Raw genomic sequence first — 21,076 nt, forward strand, 5'->3', positions numbered from 1 at the left:
CTTGCCGGAGAAAAAGGAAAACAAACCCCACACCCCATAGCGTCAAACCCTTAGTTCTGGGCACTTACAGGAGGAGCTGCCTCTTTACAACATGCTCCTGGTGGAGCTTCCTAGTAGGAAGACACAATTAGGTATTACACAAGACCAGGTGAAAAGCAGCAAGGTTTCTGACTCAGAAGTGAACAATAACTGTGGTTAAAATGCTGTGCACTTGGATTTTGAATAACAAAGGACTTGAAGAGTGGGGACCCGTAGAGGAAGGCAGGAGAGGAGAAAGCTTTTCAAGAAGCTTTTGCAAGGAGATGAAGGGAAGATAGGAAGGCTGTGTGGTGCCAAAGAGTTAGATTTCAGCTCCAAAAAAATATCTTTGTCTCCAGTCTCTGTACCTCTAGGTGCAAAGGTAGCTAAGGCTACTGCTTGCACAGTGCTCCTGAACAGGGAGGCAAAACATCTCTTCTAAAGCAGTTTCCTTTCTCTTCCTCTTCCACCACTTCCCTCCTCCACCGCAGCGTGTCATTTCCCTTGACTGCGGTGCTTGAGCAGCGTTCTCGGTGGAACCCAGTAAACAGCATCCAGAGGCATCTTCAGGACAGAAAGGATGGCAGTTTGACAGCTTCCCTGTGGCCCACTGATTCCAAAATTTCCGAGGAAAATGACAATGTTCAGGGAGGCACCGTACTGTGCAAACATCACTTAGACATCGATTGCTGTGAAACAGCTGCCTTTGGAGCGCTCGGTAACCTGATGGGCACCTCTGGGTAGCTGCTGCAGGGGGAAATGGGCAATGTGGCTGCAGGAAAAGTCTTGGGAAGGAAGGCAGGGGATGCTCTGGGGCTGCAGGAGGAGCCCCTGGCACCGGGGTGCTGCTGCTGGTGGGTTTTGTCGTTGTGCTGCTGGTGGGTCTGCGCAGAGCTCAGCCACCGCAGGCACTGGCAGGCGGCAGTGGAGGGTCTGTGGAAGCCAAGGAGAAATACCTGCAGTGCAAACAAATCCATTTCCAGTTTTGTCTCCACACAGAGCAGGGAGTTAGGTACAGAGGGGAGAAAATCTGTGCTCACAGCCTCCACCCAGATGCATGTGGACCCCTGGGGCTGATTTCCGCGGGATGGCAAACAGCTCCCCGGCAGGCTGTGCCAACCGGAGGCTCTCGAGGAAGCTGGTGTAGTGGGGCGCAGCCTGGGCTCGCCACAAAGTCCCATGCAGGGGAAGGCAGCGGAGATGCTCTGGGTGGTGCTGGCACATGGCTGCGCTGCGGCATCAGGTGCAAGGCTGCGACCCTGCTGCTCCGTCCTGCCCTTGACCGCTCGGCAAATCCGCAGCTGGATTACCCCGGCACGCTCACAGTCTGTGCGGACTCCAAGTGGGAATTAAAGAGGCTTTGCCGCCGTTAATTCACCAAATAATTTGTTCTGTTTCAGGACTCTGCCCCCACCCACGCCCCGAGTCTGTGCACTGACAGACCCCTGAGGCTCCCTGCTTTGCCTGGGGCTGCTGACACTCCACAGGTCCCACAGGGAGAGCGAGGTGCCCTGAGATCTCCTTTCCTCTGCATTTTTGGCCCCTTCCCTCAGCGTCTGTAAGAGCCTGCAGGTGCCTGGACAAAGCACTCTCTTCTGAGTCAGCTTTTTAAAGTGGTGCCGTGAGACTGTCAGCAGCAACAGAAGCAGAGCTCCGCACCGCAGCACTGACAGTCTCATGAGATGCTCTAATGGCCACTGTAACGCTGCCAAGTGATGCCAGAGAGAAATTCAGGTTATTTTTAGGATTGAAAACGCAAATTGTCCAAAGTTAGGAATTAACAGAGATTAACAGAGTTGTGCAGGTAACTGTTGTTTTCTACCATATAGATACATACTAGGCACAGCCTTTAATTACACCATCACAAATTGTGCCATTTTAGTTCCCTTATTTCAAACAAAATATTTGGAATTTTGTGTTTTATTTTCCCACATATATGTATTTAGGCGAATCACCAAACCTTTCCATGTTTCCCATGCTCAGCTATAAGCTTTCAGCATTTCCCGTGCTGACCTGCCTGCAGGAGCACAGAGGCAGAGCAGCTGCGCTGTCAGACAGCCCCACCGGCAGCTTCCACAGAGCCTTACACAAACTCCAGCCTTTGCTTCTGTTCCTGTGATATCGTTTGTTTCTGTGGAACTGTGGAGAGAAGGAAAATAATTCCCTGCTGATCTTATCTCTCTGTCTAACCACAGCAGAAAAACAGAGCAGACCTGCTCACAGCCTCGCCTGACAGTGGGTTTGGGAAGGGTGGATGGGAGAAACACCCGGGGTTTGCTGATGGGATAAGCCTTCAATTGACCATCTGAGCATCAGGGAAAGAGAGGTTGTGTTGCAAATGTCTCATCAGGAAATGTCAGGCAGCATCCATCAGGTTACCCTAATTTGCAGATGCTGAGAATGTGTCATGACTCTAGATCCAAAAACTTAAAAATTCCGGTGTACGAAGCCCTTGTGAAAAAGAGAAACAAACAAACAAAAAATATTTGCTCTATTGATGGGTCTACTTAAAGAAAAAAACAAGTCTTGCAGAATCTACAGAGCAAAATGGAAGAGAATTTTGGTTCAGTTTATTCAGGGTCTTCAGTATCCCCCCAGACTTGCCAGGTCAATCACCGATAGCTGCTCCTAGCGGACGGGCTGTGCACAGATCCTCCACTTCCTCATTTCACAACTCTTTCCTGAAATGAAAACAGAGGATGCTGGTGGCTGGTGTAGCAGTTCTGTGGTGCAGATGGGTTTGCAATCAAAAGGAGTCCCATGCTTTTCTCCTTTTTTCACCAGGCTAAAAGCTGCAACAGACCAAAGCCATCGCACAGAATTAGGAGAGGCACAAGGTTGTCTTATTACTTGGCACTCCAAAATAACCTTGCTATGCATCAATATGATGCCACTGTGGCCTGCACAAAATGGTCTTGAAAACACCTCTGCAAGACATGCTGCAAACGAAAGCGTTGTAGTTTTAATGCGTGAAGCCCTTCTGCCTTTACACACCGTGAACTTCATGCGAAAGCCACTGACGTGGGCAGGGTGCTCAGGGAACGGATGCGCATGACCTTGAGCTGTTTTTGTTCCCCAAACCAGAACTGAGCCCGAGCTGTTCTTTGTGACTCCCACTGGGAGCAAACACCCTCTCACATCACTTCTTCTGGGTTCTGAAATGAACCTGACTTGTGGTTTTGAAATTTTGTGGAGTTATCAGGTTGGAAATGAACTGCAGTCAGAGCTCAGGCGCTGGAATAGCCACGGGGCTGATCCTGCACATACCGAGTCATTCCACTGCTTTTATACTTTTCAGATACTTTTCTATGTTCCTGATTTTTGTTCTCCATCCTGCATTTTATGCATGTTTCTGCCTTCTGTAGATAGCTTTGCATTATCAAAGGGCAATGGGAGAAAAGAAAAAATAGTTGCTGCATTTAGCATTGATTTTTCCCCTTCACTCTGAGTCACATAAGCTAACATTTAATTAATTTCTGACACTTTGACAGTTTTTAAGAAGACATTTGTAGAGCTATCAAGTGCCGCTGATAGCACTGTCAGACAGACACTTTTTGAATTATCAGCTATTAAGGACCCATATGCAACAAATTTCCAGGGTTTATTATACAAATTGTTCTTTGAATGAAAAAAGCACACAAAAGCTCAGTGAAACATAAAGAAACCATTGTTCCCAGGTGAATTTGATATTTGCAAATGTTTTGCTATTGTGATCACTTGCATGGCTTTATAAATCTAATTCGCTTTGTCTTTTATTAAGAAAATGAAGTGGCCTGCTGTAGGGTGTCTTGAGAATGTGGCCAGATTTTCACATCACAGTGGTCTTTATGGAGATGCAGCTTGAGAAATGTGAAATACTTGATTTTAGGAAGTGCTGAGCAGTGAGATGAAGTCTGTTCAAGATCTCTCAAACCTGAAATTTCAAATCCAAAGCAACCAAAATCTCCAGTTGCTTCTAAACAGCTCTTGCCTTTATTGTTTAACCGTGCTCTCTGACACATCACCATTTCTTGATGGAATGACTGCTTCAGGTAGAGACCACAACCCTTTGCTCTCAAACACACACGTTACACCAGGAGGGGCATGCAGCATGCGGCCAGCAGCCAGGAACAAGACAACAACTTGCCATGGTGCCCCAGCTGCCCAATGTGACCAGTCCTCCCAGTGCCAGAGCTGAAGAGACAGGGCTTCTCCTGTTTTCCCCTTTGTGCTGCAGCCTCACCAGGAGATCCACAGAAGGCAGGCATGGCCCAGCACTGATTTCCAAACTCCAAACTGCTCTGTCAGGTCTCATCTTCATCACAATTCAGCCCGTGGTTCTTTTATTTATTTATTTCCCTGCTGGGGAAAAAAATAAATAAAAAAAAAATAAAAAGATAAGAAAAAGAAAAACAAATAAATAAAAAAACAGAACCCAGTCTAAAGCCCCGTGAAAAATAAACCAACTGGGTCATGGCTCATCCACTCTGAAGCTCGGGCACCTAACATAGAGCAGTTAGCAGACAGGGAATGTCAGGAGAGCTGATGCAAAGATCACAAGCTCTCTGCCTGAATTAGCTGTGGCACAGAGCAACTGATATCCCACACCACGGAAACCTGGGGATGAACTGTGAGTAGAAGTGAACTTCCTGAATCCTTGCCTAGTGCCTGACCACCAGCTCTGCCTCCCCTCTGGCTCTTCATCACATTTTCAGTCCACTACCCATCTGCACATAACTCAGGGAAGGGGGAGCAGGATCTGGGGAACTCCAGGAGTGAGGTAGCACATGCGTGACCATTTTATTCTTTATTTTTGACTGTTTTTTCAACACCTTTTCTGCATCAGGGTGGAGCTGGGACCTGGCACATTTACCTTCATGGATCCCCTAAACCTCTCCTGGTACAACGGTGACATCGGGGACAGGAACTGGAGCAAGCCACTCAACCAGACCAATGCAGACCAGAAGCCTCAGTATAACTACTATGCCATGCTGCTCACCCTCCTCATCTTCGTTATCGTGTTTGGCAACGTACTGGTGTGTATGGCTGTGTCCAGGGAAAAAGCCCTTCAGACAACCACGAATTACCTGATTGTGAGCTTGGCAGTGGCGGATCTCTTGGTGGCAACTCTGGTCATGCCATGGGTGGTCTATCTGGAGGTAGGTGGCCCAGACGTTTCTCACAGTACTGAGTGTTTGTGGCAAGTGAATGGAGAGAAGGAAGTTTAACAGCCCAGACATCAGCTATTTCAAGGCCTCCTGATTTTCACCAGACAAAGGTGTTTTACATTTCCTAACAGGTGATCAGATCTTGCCAGGAAGTGGACATAACAACAGATTCATTTGACAATACACTGCTGTTCAGAGGGCTGAACAATAAAACCAATCACATTGAAAATCTGTCCAATAAATGTAGGGGTCAAGAGTGGAAGGACACCAGGTTTATTTTCAAAACTACACAGGCAAACCATATGTTCCCAAGCATAAGAATGAATCTGCAACTACATCATGGGTATAGCATTCAAAAAACTGCAACAAACAGTAATCCAAAACCTCTTTCTGAAGGACTACTGTAGTAAGAGGAGCAGGCAATTGTAGAAGTAGGATGTAAATCCAGAGCTTTTATGTCACAATATATGAGAAACAGAATCACAAGTGAGCTGCTTGTCACATTCCTGCTGTTAGCACATCGTTTCGGTACAAAAGAGCTCTGTGCTTCTGCATACAGAGCCATGTTTGAGTGGCACAGTGTTGTGTGAAAGCCAAATACTCGCAAGACTGCTACCTGTTTACCTGACAGCAAATTATCCTTGCAACAGTAAATAGCATGAAAAAAAAATAATAAAAAAAATAAAAAAAATACATCTCTAGAGGAAAGAGCAGGAGAAGCTACTCTTTCTTCTTGCTGGGATGCTCATGTTCTTCATCCAGCCAGGAGCTGGAACACCGTGCATCATAACCAAGAGTGAAACCGTAAGACCAAAGCTCCATTCAATTTACAATTTATATGCACGCATTTGTTTAGGAGAGAAAATGATAAAACAGAGAGGCGAGCAGTGGAAGCCATAATCAATCAGTCCGTTAAGTATTAATGCGAAGCAAAACAAGCCCACTGACATGATATGGGCTGTTGAGAAACCACAACACTAATTATCACTCTAGTTAATTATTGTTTGTGTTGCACTTTAAAAATGTAAAGCATTGTGCTTGTGCTAAAGCGTATTAACATGACCACAGGCTGGTTGTGATTGTAGTTAATGCCTCTGGGATTAGTTACACTCATCTATTGTATTTCTCTCTTACAACACTCCACTTTCAGCAGAGGCTCATGCTGTGAGGAGCTCTGGCTCTTAGGGCCGGCTGAGTCTCTCAGACACGTCGTATATAAGGTGGAAGAGTAAAGCAGAAATGATGTAAGATGCTCCCCTCTTTCTGCGCTCAGATGTGCACGGAATGGGCCAGGAAGCTCAGATTTCTCAATCCACAAAGTGAGACAAATTCAGCCCTCTAGATTGCTGCCGTTATTGATGGACTTCTACGCTCTCTGCTCATAACCACACTCTGCTAAACCTACTGCTAGCCTGCAGCAACAGAACCCCTGACGATGCTTGCTGACAGAGGAGCTATTGCCATGGTGTGTGTTAGGCACACTATGGTGCCTCGCTGGCTCTGCAATCTGAAATCAAAACTGTCCAGAGCCCTTTGTTCTGTAAATATCTTAATGGTTTTTAGGCTTTGTGTCACAAAGTGGTGCAGAAATGAATGTCAAAAGACAGAAAATCCTTTTAAAAATCCTTCTGGGTGCAAACAAACCTCCTACCTCCAAACTTCTGAGGTTTCCCCTACATAAATGAAAGCACTAAGAGAAAGAACTGCTGTAGTTTGCAGCATCTTCCATAAACTCAAATTTAGGAGTTCAGGAAACTGATTTTGCACAGGCTTCTATCTGGCTGGAAACCTTTGCCTTCGGGCAAATTCTAGTCAAAGTTACTGATGTGACTTTGTCTCAAGTGCTTTTTAAATCACTGAGTGTTCATCTGTCACTCAAGCTTCAATGCAGTCATTCTTTCTTTCTTCTTCATGCTGCCTATGGTTATGTATATCAGAGCAGAAATAACCAAAGAATAGATATCTTATTCATTCTATTTTCAAATGCAGTAGGACTCTATTTTTATTAGAGGGAAATATACTTTTTTCATCACATGCCAAATACAGTAGTCCTAATAATTGCTATTAAACTTTATTTTCAAAGTTTGGTTTCAACAGCGAGATATGGAAAAAGAAAAAGTCTGCTGGAAACTAAGAAGAGTTATCATAAATTATTTGTATTTATCGCAACATATAAGACATTAAAAAAAAACAAAAAGCAGCCTGCATTAAATTCATTTTGTTCACAAGAAATGATAAGCAAGGAATTATGTCCCCAATTTTAAAACTAAGAAACAAAGGACAAAGGAAACCTTCTGCTTTTCTATTAATTATCTTTGCTATGCATAATATATATATGTATGAAGAGTTTAACAAAAAACTGTAATTACAATTGGGGTTGCTTGTCATATAAAATTAATGTATTTCCTTTCTGATTCTTATTTGTAATGCTTCAGAGACCTACATAAGTTACCGCATAGTTCCCTGACTTTGAGACTTGCACTCCCATGTCTCACTGCAATGGGAGCCAGGTCTGTGTTTGCCGTTTGGGCTGTGCAGCTTGCTATACACACCAACAGGCTGGACTCGAGAAGGATAAAAACCCCACTAGCCCTCAGGGAAATGCTCTAGAGGATGGTTAGGATGATTCTCCTTCTGGCAGTGCCATCATTTGAGACCTTTAGTCTAGAGAGAACAAAGTGCTCAAAGGGATCAGGGAACAATCCTGCTTGGCTCAGCATGGGACTGGTGGAATTCGACCAGATTCCAGCTGCAACCTGACCATGTTTTCTCTGTTTGCAGGTGGTTGGTGAGTGGAAGTTCAGTCGGATCCACTGTGATATCTTCATGACCCTCGATGTCATGATGTGCACTGCCAGCATCCTCAACCTCTGTGCCATCAGCATTGACAGGTGAGGGCTCTGTGGCAGCAAACCATGGCCACCTTTACTTGGCCTGGGGGACTCAAAGACTCGAGAAGCCCCAGGCGGTTTGGGCCCTGCCTCACCAGAGGCTGATGGGGGTGGGTGTTGCCCCTGGCCTCTGCCTACAAAAGTCCCCGGGAGGGTGGCTCCTGGTGGGTGAGGCTGGGTGCCACATGGAGAGCTGGTGCCTCATTGAAGGGAAGTCTGAGGTCTGTGTGGAGTGAAGGTGCCACCAGGATGCTGCACAGATTGCTGCCTGCTGCTGATCTTCCAGGCAGGTGGGGAGAAAGCTGAGGGCTGAGGAGAATGAGGAAAGACTTCAAGGCATTGGGGTAGTTCATGAAAGAGTCTGGGGTGAGGGTCTTTTTTTCTTCCCTCCTTCTGTTGTGGGGTGATGATGTGAGGCTGAATATAAAAATCCAGTCCATAAAAGCTTTGGCTATGTGCCTGGTGCTACAGGCCTGGGTTTGGGTTCTTTCCTAATGACTGGTTTTAAAAGACATAAGGACTGGCAGCAATATGTGGGAAAGGTTTATCTCAAGGGGTGAAAGTGTTCTGGGAGAGGAATTAGCGGGGCTCATTTGGAAAGCTTTAAACTAGATCTGAAGGGTGATGGGGTTGCAGCTGGGCTTGCACAGCTGAGGCAGCTATCAGTGATGAAGAGCACCTCTGTTATGAGGAAAGGCTGAGGGAGCTGCGTCTCTTCCTCTTGGAGCAAAAGAGGTTGAGGAGTGACCTTATTAATGTTGATAAATATGTAAAGGGGAAGTGTCAGGAGGATGGAGCTAGGCTCTTCTTGCTGTCATCCAATTAAAGGACAAGGGGCAGTGGGTGCCACCTGGAACATAGGAGGTTCTGCTTAAATATGAGCTGAAACTTCTTTACGTTGAGCATGACAGAGCACTGGATCAGGCTGCCCAGGGGGTTTGTGGAGTCCCTTTCTCTGAAAACACTCAAAACCTGCCTGGATGTGTTTGTGTGATGTGATCTAGGTGTTCCTGCTGTGGCAGGGGGGTTGGACTAGATGATCTTTCCAAGTCCTTTCCAATCTCTAACATTCTGTGAGGTCTGAGCAGGATTCTTTCAGAAACAGTCACAGAAACACCACCTGAGAATGTAAATGGCTGTCTGCGTGTATCTACACTAGTTCAGTCCTCCTGTTTGTAAGTGTGAGTGGTGGAGCAGTGGGCAGGCAGGAGCTGGGAAGGAGTAGAAGAGAAAAAGCTGTGCTGCCCAGACCCCAGCCTCACGCCTTCCAAAGCAGGGAGTGTGGAGATGTCGGAGATGGAGCATCCTGATTCACTCTGTGTTCTTGTGCTGCTCCAAGCCTTCAGACACAGTCACCAGCCGTGCTTTCCTGTAAAGTTTGTTGGCACTTGCAGCATGACCGAAGCCTGGGTTTGTGTCTTCACTCTGCAGGTACACAGCGGTAGCGATGCCAATGCTGTACAACACCCGCTACAGCTCCAAGCGCAGGGTCACCGTCATGATTGCTGTGGTCTGGGTGCTTTCGTTTGCCATCTCCTGCCCTCTCCTGTTTGGCCTCAACACCGCAGGTGAGTTATGCCACCTGCAGATGGGTATTGGCATCAACCTGGCGTTACTAGCTCCCCAGATAGTCTTCTGTTACAAGATAGGAGTGAAGGTCTGAGTCCGGTTTTAGGTGTCCTGGGATGCACCCATCCCTGTTTCAGGTATGCCCTCCCCACAGCAGTCCAGGATATGCCAGCTGGTTCTGTTTCATCTCTCCTTGTACCATACGAGGGTGGCAGAGGCCTCGGATCTGCAGTGAGATGAAGCTTACACAATGCTGGTCAATGTCACATTAATGTTTGTCTGCTACAAAAACCAATTCTGTGTTGCATTAAAACATAATAAGGAAAGGCATGGAGCAAATGTCTTCACTGAGACAGGAGAGAATGGAAATGGCAATTGAGCTGGCAGTTTTACGGGAGGATGGGATTGCAAACAGCACGGCATCAGCAGGCTCTCAGTTGTTGGCTGAGAAATAGCCAGGGCTCTGGGGTCTGTGTATGACTGCCAGTGATACATGTGAGGTCTGCTGGCCTTGAACTTGATTCTGGCTGATGTGGTGGGCCCCCACTCTCTGGGTCCCCTCTTCAGAGATAAAGGAGGGGGAAGCTGGTGCTAGCCCAGAGCAGCAGGGACAGTGAGCCCAAAACTTTTTGTCTTCCAGATGATAATGAGTGCGTCATTGCCAATCCTGCCTTTGTCGTGTATTCCTCTATTGTCTCCTTCTACGTCCCCTTCATCGTCACCCTGCTGGTGTATGTGCAGATCTACATCGTGCTCCGCAAGCGCAGGAAGCGTGTCAACACCAAGCGCAGCAGCCACGGCCTGGACTCGGACACGCAGGCACCGCTGAAGGTAACCAGACCCTCGGCCTCGCGCTCACCTGCCACCATCCTTTCCCTTTCCTCCTCCACTTCATCCCCAAAGCGCTTCCTCCTCTCCCCAAACAAGGCTGTCTTCAGGATGTGAGATACTGGATTGCAATGGTGAAAGCTGCATCCTGAGCTGTTTGGGAGGCCCAGCTGCACGCGCTGGGTTATCGGGTCACAGGCTGGTGCTTCACAGGGATGCTCCAGCGGGTCTGCGTTAGGAGCCTTTCTGTTAACTGGACTTCATTCTTCTGGCTCTGAGTTTGGGCACCCCAGACTACAAGCTGTGCCACCTTCCGAGTCAGCCCTGCTGACAGATGCAGAAGCTCAGTGGCAGGCAGTTGCATGGCTGGGGTACAAGCTCCATCCCTGCTAACAGGACATCTGCAGGGCAAGCAGCCTGTCCTGGTTTTAGTTATGACAGTTAATTTTCTTCCTAGCAGCTGGTAGAGTGCTATGTTAAATGCCAGGTTAAACCACGACACAGCCTCATGAAGCATGTGAGTGGCATGATGCTGGTGGGGTCCAGCTGAGCATGCTTAGTGTGAGGCAGTCCAAACTCTCCTCTTGCAGCATGTGCAAAGCAGCTAGCAGGGCTATGTGGTCCCCAAGGTGCTACCTCCAGCCCACATAGCCCCAGAGGCCAGGGCCATGGCAAGGAGAGGAAGCAGCAAGGCAAGGTGGACTGAAACATAATCAGACGTCTGTGGCTTCCTTCATTTGGTAAAAAGCACAAGGGATGCTTGCTTCCACTACTGCTTCTCTAGGGTAGTTTTCTGTTTCTGTTAGCACCGTAGTCAGAGTGATTAATTTCTGCTTCATGCCCTGTGTTTGTATTTTCACTCGCCTCCCTTACCAGCTACCCTTCCTAATTACTATCTGCTTGTGTAACCTTTGAGCTGGTGCTTGCCCCTTAGGACAAATGCACTCATCCAGAAGACGTGAAGCTCTGCACAGTTATTGTGAAGTCCAATGGGAGTTTCCAAGTTAATAAGCGCAAAGTGGTGAGTGTTAAAGAGAAGTGGTAGCTTTTCAGAGCGCTTAGCTTTCCCCTTGTCTCTTCTCAGGACACAAAATGAATTTATGCAGTGTGGGAGAAAATAAGCTAAGAACAAAGGTTACCGTTCAATCTGAAAATTTAAATATTCTTCCTGTTCCTTAGAGTGAACCAGGGGGTTTAACGTAGAGCTCAAAAAGCCAGACTAAGCTCACCTAAAGATCAGCTATAAAAGCCGTGACATTTTAACATTTATTCTCTTTGGTTTTCTTCTCCTGTCTATTATTTATTTTAAGTCTTGGACTGCATTGGCTATGTTGGGCTTTGCTTGTTGATTTTGTTTTCATTTACCTATCTTCTGAAATAAAATACATGGGGAGTGGAGACAGCGTCTCCAATTTCTCAGCCTCGTTGTGCAGTACAGGAGGCAGAGTCATTGTCTGCATTCTGTCGATCTCATCAAATGTACCCTTACGTGTAAATGACTTATAGCTGTTTCTTCAAGCATTTACCAAAAAAGGTAGGGAGGGAGAAGAAGGGTTGGTTGTTTTTTCAGCATCATCCAGCTTCTGTCTGTAAGAAATATTCATTGCTGCTCCCTGTATATTTACCTGTCTTCATGTTGTGGGCATTTGATTCTTGTCCAGGAGGCAGAGAGTCACATGGAGATGGAAATGGAGATGGTGTCCAGTACCAGTCCCCCTGAGAAAACCACCATCAAACCAGCAGCCCCAAGCAACCACCAGCTGGTTGTGCCAGTTGCTTCTAATCGGGGCACTAACTCAACCCTGCAGGCACACTTGGGCAGCCCTGGGAAACTAGAGAAGAACGGACATGCCAAAGAAAACCCCCACACTGCCAAGGTCTTCGAGATCCAGTCTATGCCCAATGGAAAGTTAAGGACCACTCTTCTCAAGGCTATGAACAGGAGGAAACTGTCACAACAGAAGGAAAAGAAAGCCACCCAGATGCTAGCCATCGTACTTGGTGAGAGTGCACGTTGGCTTTGTCTCGTGATCCTGCAGAAAGCCAAGAGCTACCCAGGATTAGGGCATCCACTTCAAATGTCCAGTGTGGACTGTTTGTTCTCCTAGGCCTCCACATAAACAGTTACACTGCATGCATCAGTCAGTGTGGCCCTCGAGAGGCAGACTACCTCCCTCCCAGCCAGGAACAGCACACAGTGCTGTACAAGGGGCTCAGAAAGCTGTCCCGGTGCAGGGGGTGTGCATGGCCAAAAGGCATGCGTGAGAAAGCCCTTCTGCTTTCTGGTATAGCTACGGCACAATAGGCTGAGTAGTTCTGCAACAAGCTGGCACCTCTGCAGGACAGATCTCGTTTACTGTAACCAGTCTACTTAGAGCAGCAAATAAGTTCTTTGCTACTTGGGTACTCAGAATGAAGACAGACATAGCACACAGACAGGAGGCTTGCTGTTCTCAGTCACAGAAATTTTCCAGTTTTCAGCAATCACAATCTGTTTATTTTTTTCCCCCAGGTGTTTTCATCATCTGCTGGCTCCCATTCTTCATCACCCACATCCTGAACATGCACTGCGATTGCAACATCCCCCCAGCAATGTACAGCGCCTTTACGTGGCTTGGATATGTCAACAGTGCTGTCAACCCAATTATTTATACCACCTTCAATATTGAATTTCGCAAAGCTTTCATGAAGATCCTCCACTGTTAGAAGGAAAAACAATAACCACATTTTTAAGAATGAGGGGAAAAAAGAATCCAATGCCATTCACGCACACAGACAAGCGACCAGCCGTGGAGAGGTCTTGAGCTCTTGCACCGGGCATGGGGAGTGCAGTGCCACAGCAGGGCCGTGCCCAGGCACCTCTTGGCAGGGACGTAATGAGGACCTTCAGGCGGGAGGGAGGTTCTCTTGCCCCTTGAGGTGACCTTTGGACTCCAGGATGTTGATACTAAGGGCGCTTCTAAGAGCTACCCTCACACTGTGTTTGGAGTGGAAGCAAAAATGGAGAAACGCTCACTTGGTTGTTGCCTGTGGCCATCTAACCTGGAGTGCATTAAACAGATGCTCGCAGAGCCATGTGCAGGCAGCAATGGGTCACTGCTGCTGGCCTGCGTGTTAAGTCATTGACACAATCTCACCAAAGACAAGACCATCTTTTCCGCTTTGCAATAGGAGCCAGACAGAGCTTGCGGAAACTCCGTGCAATAGCTTTGCCTTCACCTCCAGCTGACTTAACCAGTATTAAACTGCTGAAGCCTTGAGGGAGGAAAAACAAAACAAAACTGGAAGAGGTTCCCAGGTGGGCTAAGAAGGTTCTCCCACCTGAGGATCCAATCCTTGTAACAAGCAATGGGCAGGAGGAAGAAAGGGAGCATCAGTCTCAGGTGGGACCACTACATCAGCGTAAATATGAATAAACAGGATCAATCATACAGAAGGCCAAACCCAAAAAAGTGGAGAGGAATTGAAGGAGTGATACCTGGTTCTGCACAGTTTGCACTCAGATCCAAGAGGACACCAACTACTGTGTGCCATCAGCCAGCCCAGCAGCAGCTTCTGCCCACCACTGTTTGATCTCCAGTCTCTCACAGGGAGTTACAAGATGAGGTGAGGAGTGACAGCATGAGGAATGTAGAAACAAGGACACTTTGCCAGGAGCAGCATCTTCGGCCATGTCCATCTCAGATGTGAACTTCAAGTCCAAGTTAGGTCCAGTTCTTCCTACCTAACTTGAAGGCACCATCATGCCAAGGATCACCTCAGATATGATTTGCCTAAGCCTCTGAGAGTGTGCAGAGTGACATCGTGCCTAATTTAATTAAATAGAGAATGAGATAAAGACTGTATTTTGGAAAAAAGCCAGAATAAAAGCCCAAGTACATCCTTACCTAGATCTGCTTTTGTGTCCAAGTCAGACTCCAGCAATGTCTGGATCTTTCCAGCTTCCCTTACCCCTTGCTAGCTTTGTTTCTCACTTTAAAAGAACTGAAACTCCATTACAGCATAATTTTACCATGCTGACTCTGGCGTTGCCAAATCCACTCTGTTCTTACTAGTTGTACTCAGTTCACAATTTATTTTGTAATATCTCTGTAAATAAAATACAGTAAGATGAATAAAATGACACAGAAATAGGTCTGGCTAGCAATCAATACAGGCTCTGGAGAGCTCCATGCTTACAATAGCCATATGAAGAGGCAGGCATCCATGCTCCAGCTACCTGCTGTTTTCTAAAGATGTTAAAATACAATTGACATAGCAATAGAATCCCTTGTTCCTCGATGCAGTTTGTTGAACATCCACCTAGTTTCCACTTCAGCAGAGATAAAGACTGCTGCCAAGGTGGGTTTCTTTTATTACCTTTTTTTTTCCTGTATTGTTAACAAAGCATTTCCCTGTGGGCTGGGCTGCACTGGCAGTGTGTGTCCTAGCTGCAGAGTGAGGAGAGACTGTGCCAAGCAGCTGTAATGCACGCTCTCAGTGGTCTTCTTATGCTGCAACAGGAGTCCCACCTTGATCCAAAGCTTTCCTATCTAATTGAGCCAGAGCTTTCCTATCTAATCCTTCTGTTCTGGAAGAGGCCGATACCCAGTGTCACCAGTATTTAGCCCATGGGTTGCATAATGTTTGAATGTGGCTCTTCAAGGTCTGGTCACAGCTACAGATATAAATTACAAATGCCTGGATGTGACCTGCCTTAGCGAGGGGTTTTTGCATATAGTTTCAGCAGAAATAGGTCCTGTGTAGGAACTGAATAACAAGCTCCTGCTTATCAGAGCAACCTTTTCTTGATATATACAAACCAGCTCTTACCTGATGCTGCCAGAACAAAATGTAATGAACAGTCAGGATGTGGCCAGTCCCTCCTGTGTTGGCACTGTAATGCACATCTAGGGAAGCTTCATACTTTGTGAGTTAGTGGGATTATGTGCAAGGGAAAACAGTTCTCACAGAAATGTAAAAAAAAGAAGTATTTTTTTTTCATTTGAAGACTGGAAGCACCAGCTGAAGGGGTTTCAGGCACAAGATGCAAAGACATTACCTGTTCTTCTTTTGCCAGTTTTAACCATGCACATTCACTCAGGGATGGGAATTGCTTCAGACTGACGTGAATGAAGAGTCAAAAAAATCACATAAAGTGGAAAAAATAGTAACAAGCTACTGCTTGGTTTTCTACTATTTTTTTTTTTTTTTTTTTTAAATTGCAAGGTAGAAAAGTGCCATTTGGCTTAGTGAATTACCAGGTTGGGAGCTGAATCAAAATAGAGAATAATATGCATATACACAAAAAAAAAAAAAGAAAAAACAACCTTTGGAGCATTTTGAAGTTGCCATAGGTGATATTTTCCCTGTACTAACAACTGGTGTGAGCCCCAAAAATAAGTTGAATGTGAACAACATCTTAATTTTATGTTTTACCTTTACCTCGTGTTTAGTGTTAACCCTGGATGGGACAAAACCATCATCTCTGATACTCTGTACATTTTCCTGATTTTTTTTCCTAAGTCTGGATGCAGAATCTTATAGCTCAACACACCTGAATTAGTAGATGAACAACTCTTCCAAAACATCATGGAGAAAAAGCTGCTGAGAAGGGCCTGTGTCCTTCATAAGTTTGCTAAATTGTACCAAAAAATAACAAGTATCATTTCCTAGAGATTAAGTATTAGTTGGAAAATTACCTGCAGCCCGTCACTCATCTCAATGACAGTCTAAGCCACTTGTTCCTAACACTCTGGACTCGAAGGTATCCGATGAGATATACAATATCTGCATGTGCATCCCCACTGTCCTTGGAAAGGAGACCAAACTACAGCACTTTCCCCCCATGAGTCAAGCCTTCATAACGCTGAGGAAAGACAAGAACACATCATCTCTGGCTTTGCAAAGAACAGATGAATGCTGAGACCAAACACAGCCTTTGCAACCTGTATTGCTGTGGTTCCTGACACGGTGACGTGGGGCTCTGGGTTGTGATGGAAGGTGCTTGGAGAACCTTGTGAAAATGGCAGGCAATCAGCTGCAGCATGCGGGGCTCCCATGCCTCCTGCTCCCAGACCTGGGTCTGGCAAATACAGTCCTCACTGTCACTTCCCTCTGAAAATTACTGCTTTCCTCGGGACTTCAGATGGCAGAACATGATGATGATGGCGAGGGTACTAATTTTCTTATTATTTTATTATTTTTTTTAACACAATATAAGAAGGTTTTATTTCTCCGTTCCTGAAGAAAACAAAAAATTGCAAGATGAATCCTATTTAAAAAAAAACTTGTTCAGATCCTTGCGGTAGTCCCTATTTTGTGAATCATCATTTGTGTTTGAAGCGTTAGTTCTGCTTATTGAGTCTTCCCGTTCCTGCTTTTCCTCCTTGTGATTCACGGCTCGCTGAAGCCCGGGTGGCTCTGCACCCCAAACGGGTTTTAATTAAGAAGCTGGTGAATCCTGCCTGCACTGTATCGGCGCTTGCCTGCTTGCTCCCACCACAGTTATGAGACTGTTTATCTTCCTGATTGAAGAGTAAACTAATTACAGTAGCTCTAACCAGCTTGTTACTTCTTGCTGAAATAAAAAGGAAAACAGGAAAAAAAAAAAAAAGCCACTACCTCTGTGGTGAAAATCTCCAGTGAGAACATGACTCCCTGAAGAGTCGGGAATGTATATTACCCATCACCAGTACGTGTGACACCACCAAATGTCCTCATCCAGCACTGTAATTAAACAGAGACTTGCACAAGCTACCCTGATGTCATATGCTTATTTTGTTCTTTTTACCAGAAGCTGCAACAAAGGTGCTTTACGGTAATGGGTCAGTCTCTAGGGACCTATGGTTATGCTGTACATCATACAGACTCATAACAGGAAAAGATGGCCTTCAGGTGAGATCTTGTCTTTTTCCTGACTTGCTTTGCAGACTAGTGGCATTTTCTTTTTCTCCCTTATCTCAGTTTCTGCAAGAATACCAGCTTTCCTCTAGACTGAAGCCTAGAAGCCTCAGTCTGGGAAAAAAAACAGAGGCACAGGCAGAAAAGAAAGGGCTCAAATCTCCTAACTCTCCTCTCTTCTAGACAAAAGTGGACTGGGGAGGATTTGGGGGAGGAAGGGATGAAAACCAGATGAGTACCCAGCCAAGAGCAGTCACGCAGGTGCTTTTGGCATCACCACAGCTGCCTGCATTTACTTCTTGGCACTGCTCATTCTGGCACATAGCAGCGTAGGTTGAAGGTGGTGATTAACAGCCACTGCTCTCACCAGGGCACCATTTGTCGACCTGGCTTGCAAAAATCAGGAGAAACAAACAGAAATGAGTCAAACATAAGTAGCAACCTGTTACAAGCTTGGTTGGCAGCAGTAAAATATTTATTCAAGAACTAATCCAATAGATGCATGTGAACCTCTGCCAAGCTTAGTCAGCACGACAGCAAAACCTCAGCCTGAGCTGGCATGCAGATGGGGTTCTCTCCAGATTAGTTTTATTCAAACAAACAAGCAGAACAATACAAACAAAGAAAAAAAGAAACACAAAGCCACCAACCCTTCTTACTGCTAAGGTAGAAACCTTTCAATCTCCAAGAACTAGAAAAGTGAAATTTCTGCTTAATGGCAGTTTGGATCCTTGGCATGAACCAAAGGCTTTGGTCTACTCGGTTTTGAAACAACACAGAACAGAAAGATAAACCCTGCCCTGAAGCCTTCAGGTTGCACAGTAAGCAGGATTTCCAAAGCTACCACGTTAAACTCATGCTGAACTCCCCTTGCTGTGTGACCCAGCTCAGCACCCCCACAACCACCCAAAAATCAGGTGCTGAGATTACTTCCCCCTCCTAGCACAGCACAATTAATGGGATTCCCAGATGAGACAGCAGGACACACACACCAGCTTGTTTTTAGCATGTCTAGCCCTAGCCCATCAGGATAAAAGGCCAGCGACTGCGGAGGTCCTCCCTTCCAGCAAAATTGTATTTTGGAGCCTGCAGACTACAAAACAACCCCAGCCACCAGTGCCAGCCAGAGCTGTTCACACCACTCAAAAGAAATAAGGCAAAGCTGATCTGTCCATCTCCTGGGGCATCTCAGTGAGCCCTTCAGTTTCAGATCAGCCCTGACAGATTAATGGAGATGCTTTCTTCTGCACATCTAGGAAGGGGGAAAAACAAAACAAAACAAAGCCAAAAACAAAAACACAGCCAGTTGTACCTGTTAAATTAACTCATTCTCTGTAATCAAAGCTTCTTTTAATAATTAAAGCAAGTCCCTCAACTCACATCTTTCTGAGGATAGCAGACTGTCTGTTTCATAAATAGCTTTTGACTCATAAACAAAAACTTTCTTCACCAAAGAGAGAGTGATGAAGACGGACTAAATATAATTAATGTATGATGAATAATTAACAGACCTAGAAACGAGTTTAAAGAGATTTAAAAAACAAAGCAAAATCCAGGCCCTTTAAGTGAGGAGGAGCAGCCTGCACTCCCAAGCCGCCGTGCTTGGCGAGCGCATTTCCCCAAGCTTAGCAGCGCTTCCCTGCTGCATGCAATCGGCTGTGTCCGTAGCCCTGATGAGTCTGTAAGGATTGTGTCACTTCAGCCCCAGCTGCAGGATTTCATGCCAGACGTGCTGAACGGAGGCAAGCAGGCAGCACAGGGGCTGTGGTGGCTGTGCAGCAGGAGCCCCTGCTTGTAACCAAGCCACCGCAGGGAGATTAACGCGCTGCCAGGGGAGACTGCAACTGGAATACGATGTGCTGCGTGTTAACAGCGAGCTTTATAAAACCAAAGCCCAAAGGGGGTGACTTCAGCCCTCTGGGGCCAGCACTGGGTGCCTGTCCTGGGGCTGGGGACACTTGCTGCTAAGTGGCGGGGCCAGGGATGCCCTGAGGCACAGCACACGCCTGCAGCAGGGCCTTGCAGCTTCCCTAAAGCAGCAGCTCTGGGCTGGCAGCAGGACAGGGAGGTACCAAACCTGTGCCTGTGGTCCCAGGTCCACTGCCAGGCCCTGGCTCTTCACACTCGTGGAGCGGGGCTGCACACATCCCATGTGAGGGTTGCGCTGTGCATTTGTGCAGGCAGACGGGGCATGGCTGGGCTGTGCCAGGGTCAGGGGCTATTGCCATAGGCTTTGGTGGTGGCTCCTGCATGTGGGGAAATAAATTAGTAGATGACAACTGTCTTCACAGAGACCTCTCCTTCCTATCCGTATCCACGTGTGGTTTAAGCACTGTGTGAACCCCCTCGAGTTGTGTGCAGAGCAGATGGAAAGGCAGCAAACCTCACCTGGGGGAAATCAGGCCATTGCTACAGGCTTTGTATCTGCATCAGGCATTTAATGCTAACTATTGCTAATATAGATCTATTAATGCAGCAATGAACGTGATTTTAGACCACAAGATAAAACAGGGAAACCCCAAATTAGCATTAGCAAGAAACCTAATCTTGTCTCCAAATAGTAACAGTGACTCAGGAGTCAACAACCAAGAAAACCTCTGCAGATCTTATGAGATCTGTCAAACAAAGCTGTAAAATGTCCAGGGCTACAGAGGAAAACACAGGAGCTGAGAAGATGATGGAAGGAGACAGGTTGTGAGTTTAGAGCTTGTCTATGTGAAGGAATCAGCAGTCACTGCTGATCTGAATAAATATCCCTGCACATGGCTTGCAGAATCCCTCCCTGTACAAAAATCCCTCCTAGTACAAAACAAAATTGGCTTTGATCAGGCATAATGCTTCTGATTAACTAGAAAAAAAAGAAAAAAAAAAAAAAAGGAAAAAAAAAAAAGCATGAAGGTTGCAGAATGGCTGCGATGGCTCCTCACAGGGCACCAAAAGACTCCAGCAGCAGCAGTGCATCCAACACCTGCTCTGAGGCTGATCCAAACCCTGACATAACCACAGTGCCAGCAGGTCAAATACACTCCGACGTGCCCACGTCTGGCCAAGACTAAATCCATTGCATCAGATGATTCAGTGGCACACAGAGCTGATGTTAAAGAGCTGAATTACAGCTCTGACAGCCCCCTGGGCCGTGGGCTGGGCTCACTGTCAGGGAATAGCATGGATGAGGATGAATGAAAGGGTTTGACCGAAAACCAAAACTGGTGAGTCTGGAAAGGGGCCGATCCAAGCCTAACGAGTGGGCTGGCTAACGGCAGGGACACTGGGGAATAGACTTAGCACGTGTAGCACAGTGCACTCACTTTGCTGTTACAGAATCATGGCATCGATAAGGTCAGAAAAGACTTGGAGAAGATGTTTTGCTATAAATGACAGTACAAGCACAGAACAACGGGGAATCAGCTCCTGCAGTATATGTGCAGGCTGGAGCCTAGATGAGGAAGTCACACCAAATTAACCTGCGGATGCAGATTTATGACTGAATTATTGTGGCTTGGCAATTTACTGCACTATGGTAATTGAGTTTGGGCATGTTCTCAGCGGGTGGCAGATGTGCAGCAAAATGCTCTGGGTTACATGCTTGCATTGCGTTTACAATAACACACTTACCTTGCACTTGCTTTGGGTTAAGGTTACACAGAGATTTACTGTGGCTCAGGTACACAAGTAACCTGTTTAGCCACGGAGCTGTGCCCGTGTGTCTGAGCCCACCTAGGCACAGATCCCCCAGGTCTG

At 46.4% G+C, this 21,076-nt stretch overlaps 1 protein-coding gene across 1 annotated transcript in view; it reads left to right on the forward strand.

The window, feature by feature from the left end:
- The window catches only part of DRD2 (dopamine receptor D2), a 30,384-nt gene extending 13,195 nt beyond the window's left edge, over positions 1–17,189 (forward strand). Inside the window, exons 2-8 of the mRNA XM_013109686.5 lie at positions 4,844–5,156; positions 7,947–8,056; positions 9,488–9,624; positions 10,266–10,456; positions 11,388–11,474; positions 12,115–12,454; positions 12,966–17,189. Of these exons, the coding sequence (XP_012965140.4) occupies positions 4,875–5,156; positions 7,947–8,056; positions 9,488–9,624; positions 10,266–10,456; positions 11,388–11,474; positions 12,115–12,454; positions 12,966–13,159 (1,341 nt within the window). The 5' untranslated portion in view covers positions 4,844–4,874 and the 3' untranslated portion in view covers positions 13,160–17,189. The remainder of the gene's footprint in view (positions 1–4,843; positions 5,157–7,946; positions 8,057–9,487; positions 9,625–10,265; positions 10,457–11,387; positions 11,475–12,114; positions 12,455–12,965) is intronic.
- Positions 17,190–21,076: the final 3,887 nt, after the last annotated feature.

This window comes from Anas platyrhynchos, chromosome 25 (assembly GCF_047663525.1).
Source record: "Anas platyrhynchos isolate ZD024472 breed Pekin duck chromosome 25, IASCAAS_PekinDuck_T2T, whole genome shotgun sequence".
NCBI classification, from domain to species: domain Eukaryota; kingdom Metazoa; phylum Chordata; class Aves; order Anseriformes; family Anatidae; genus Anas; species Anas platyrhynchos.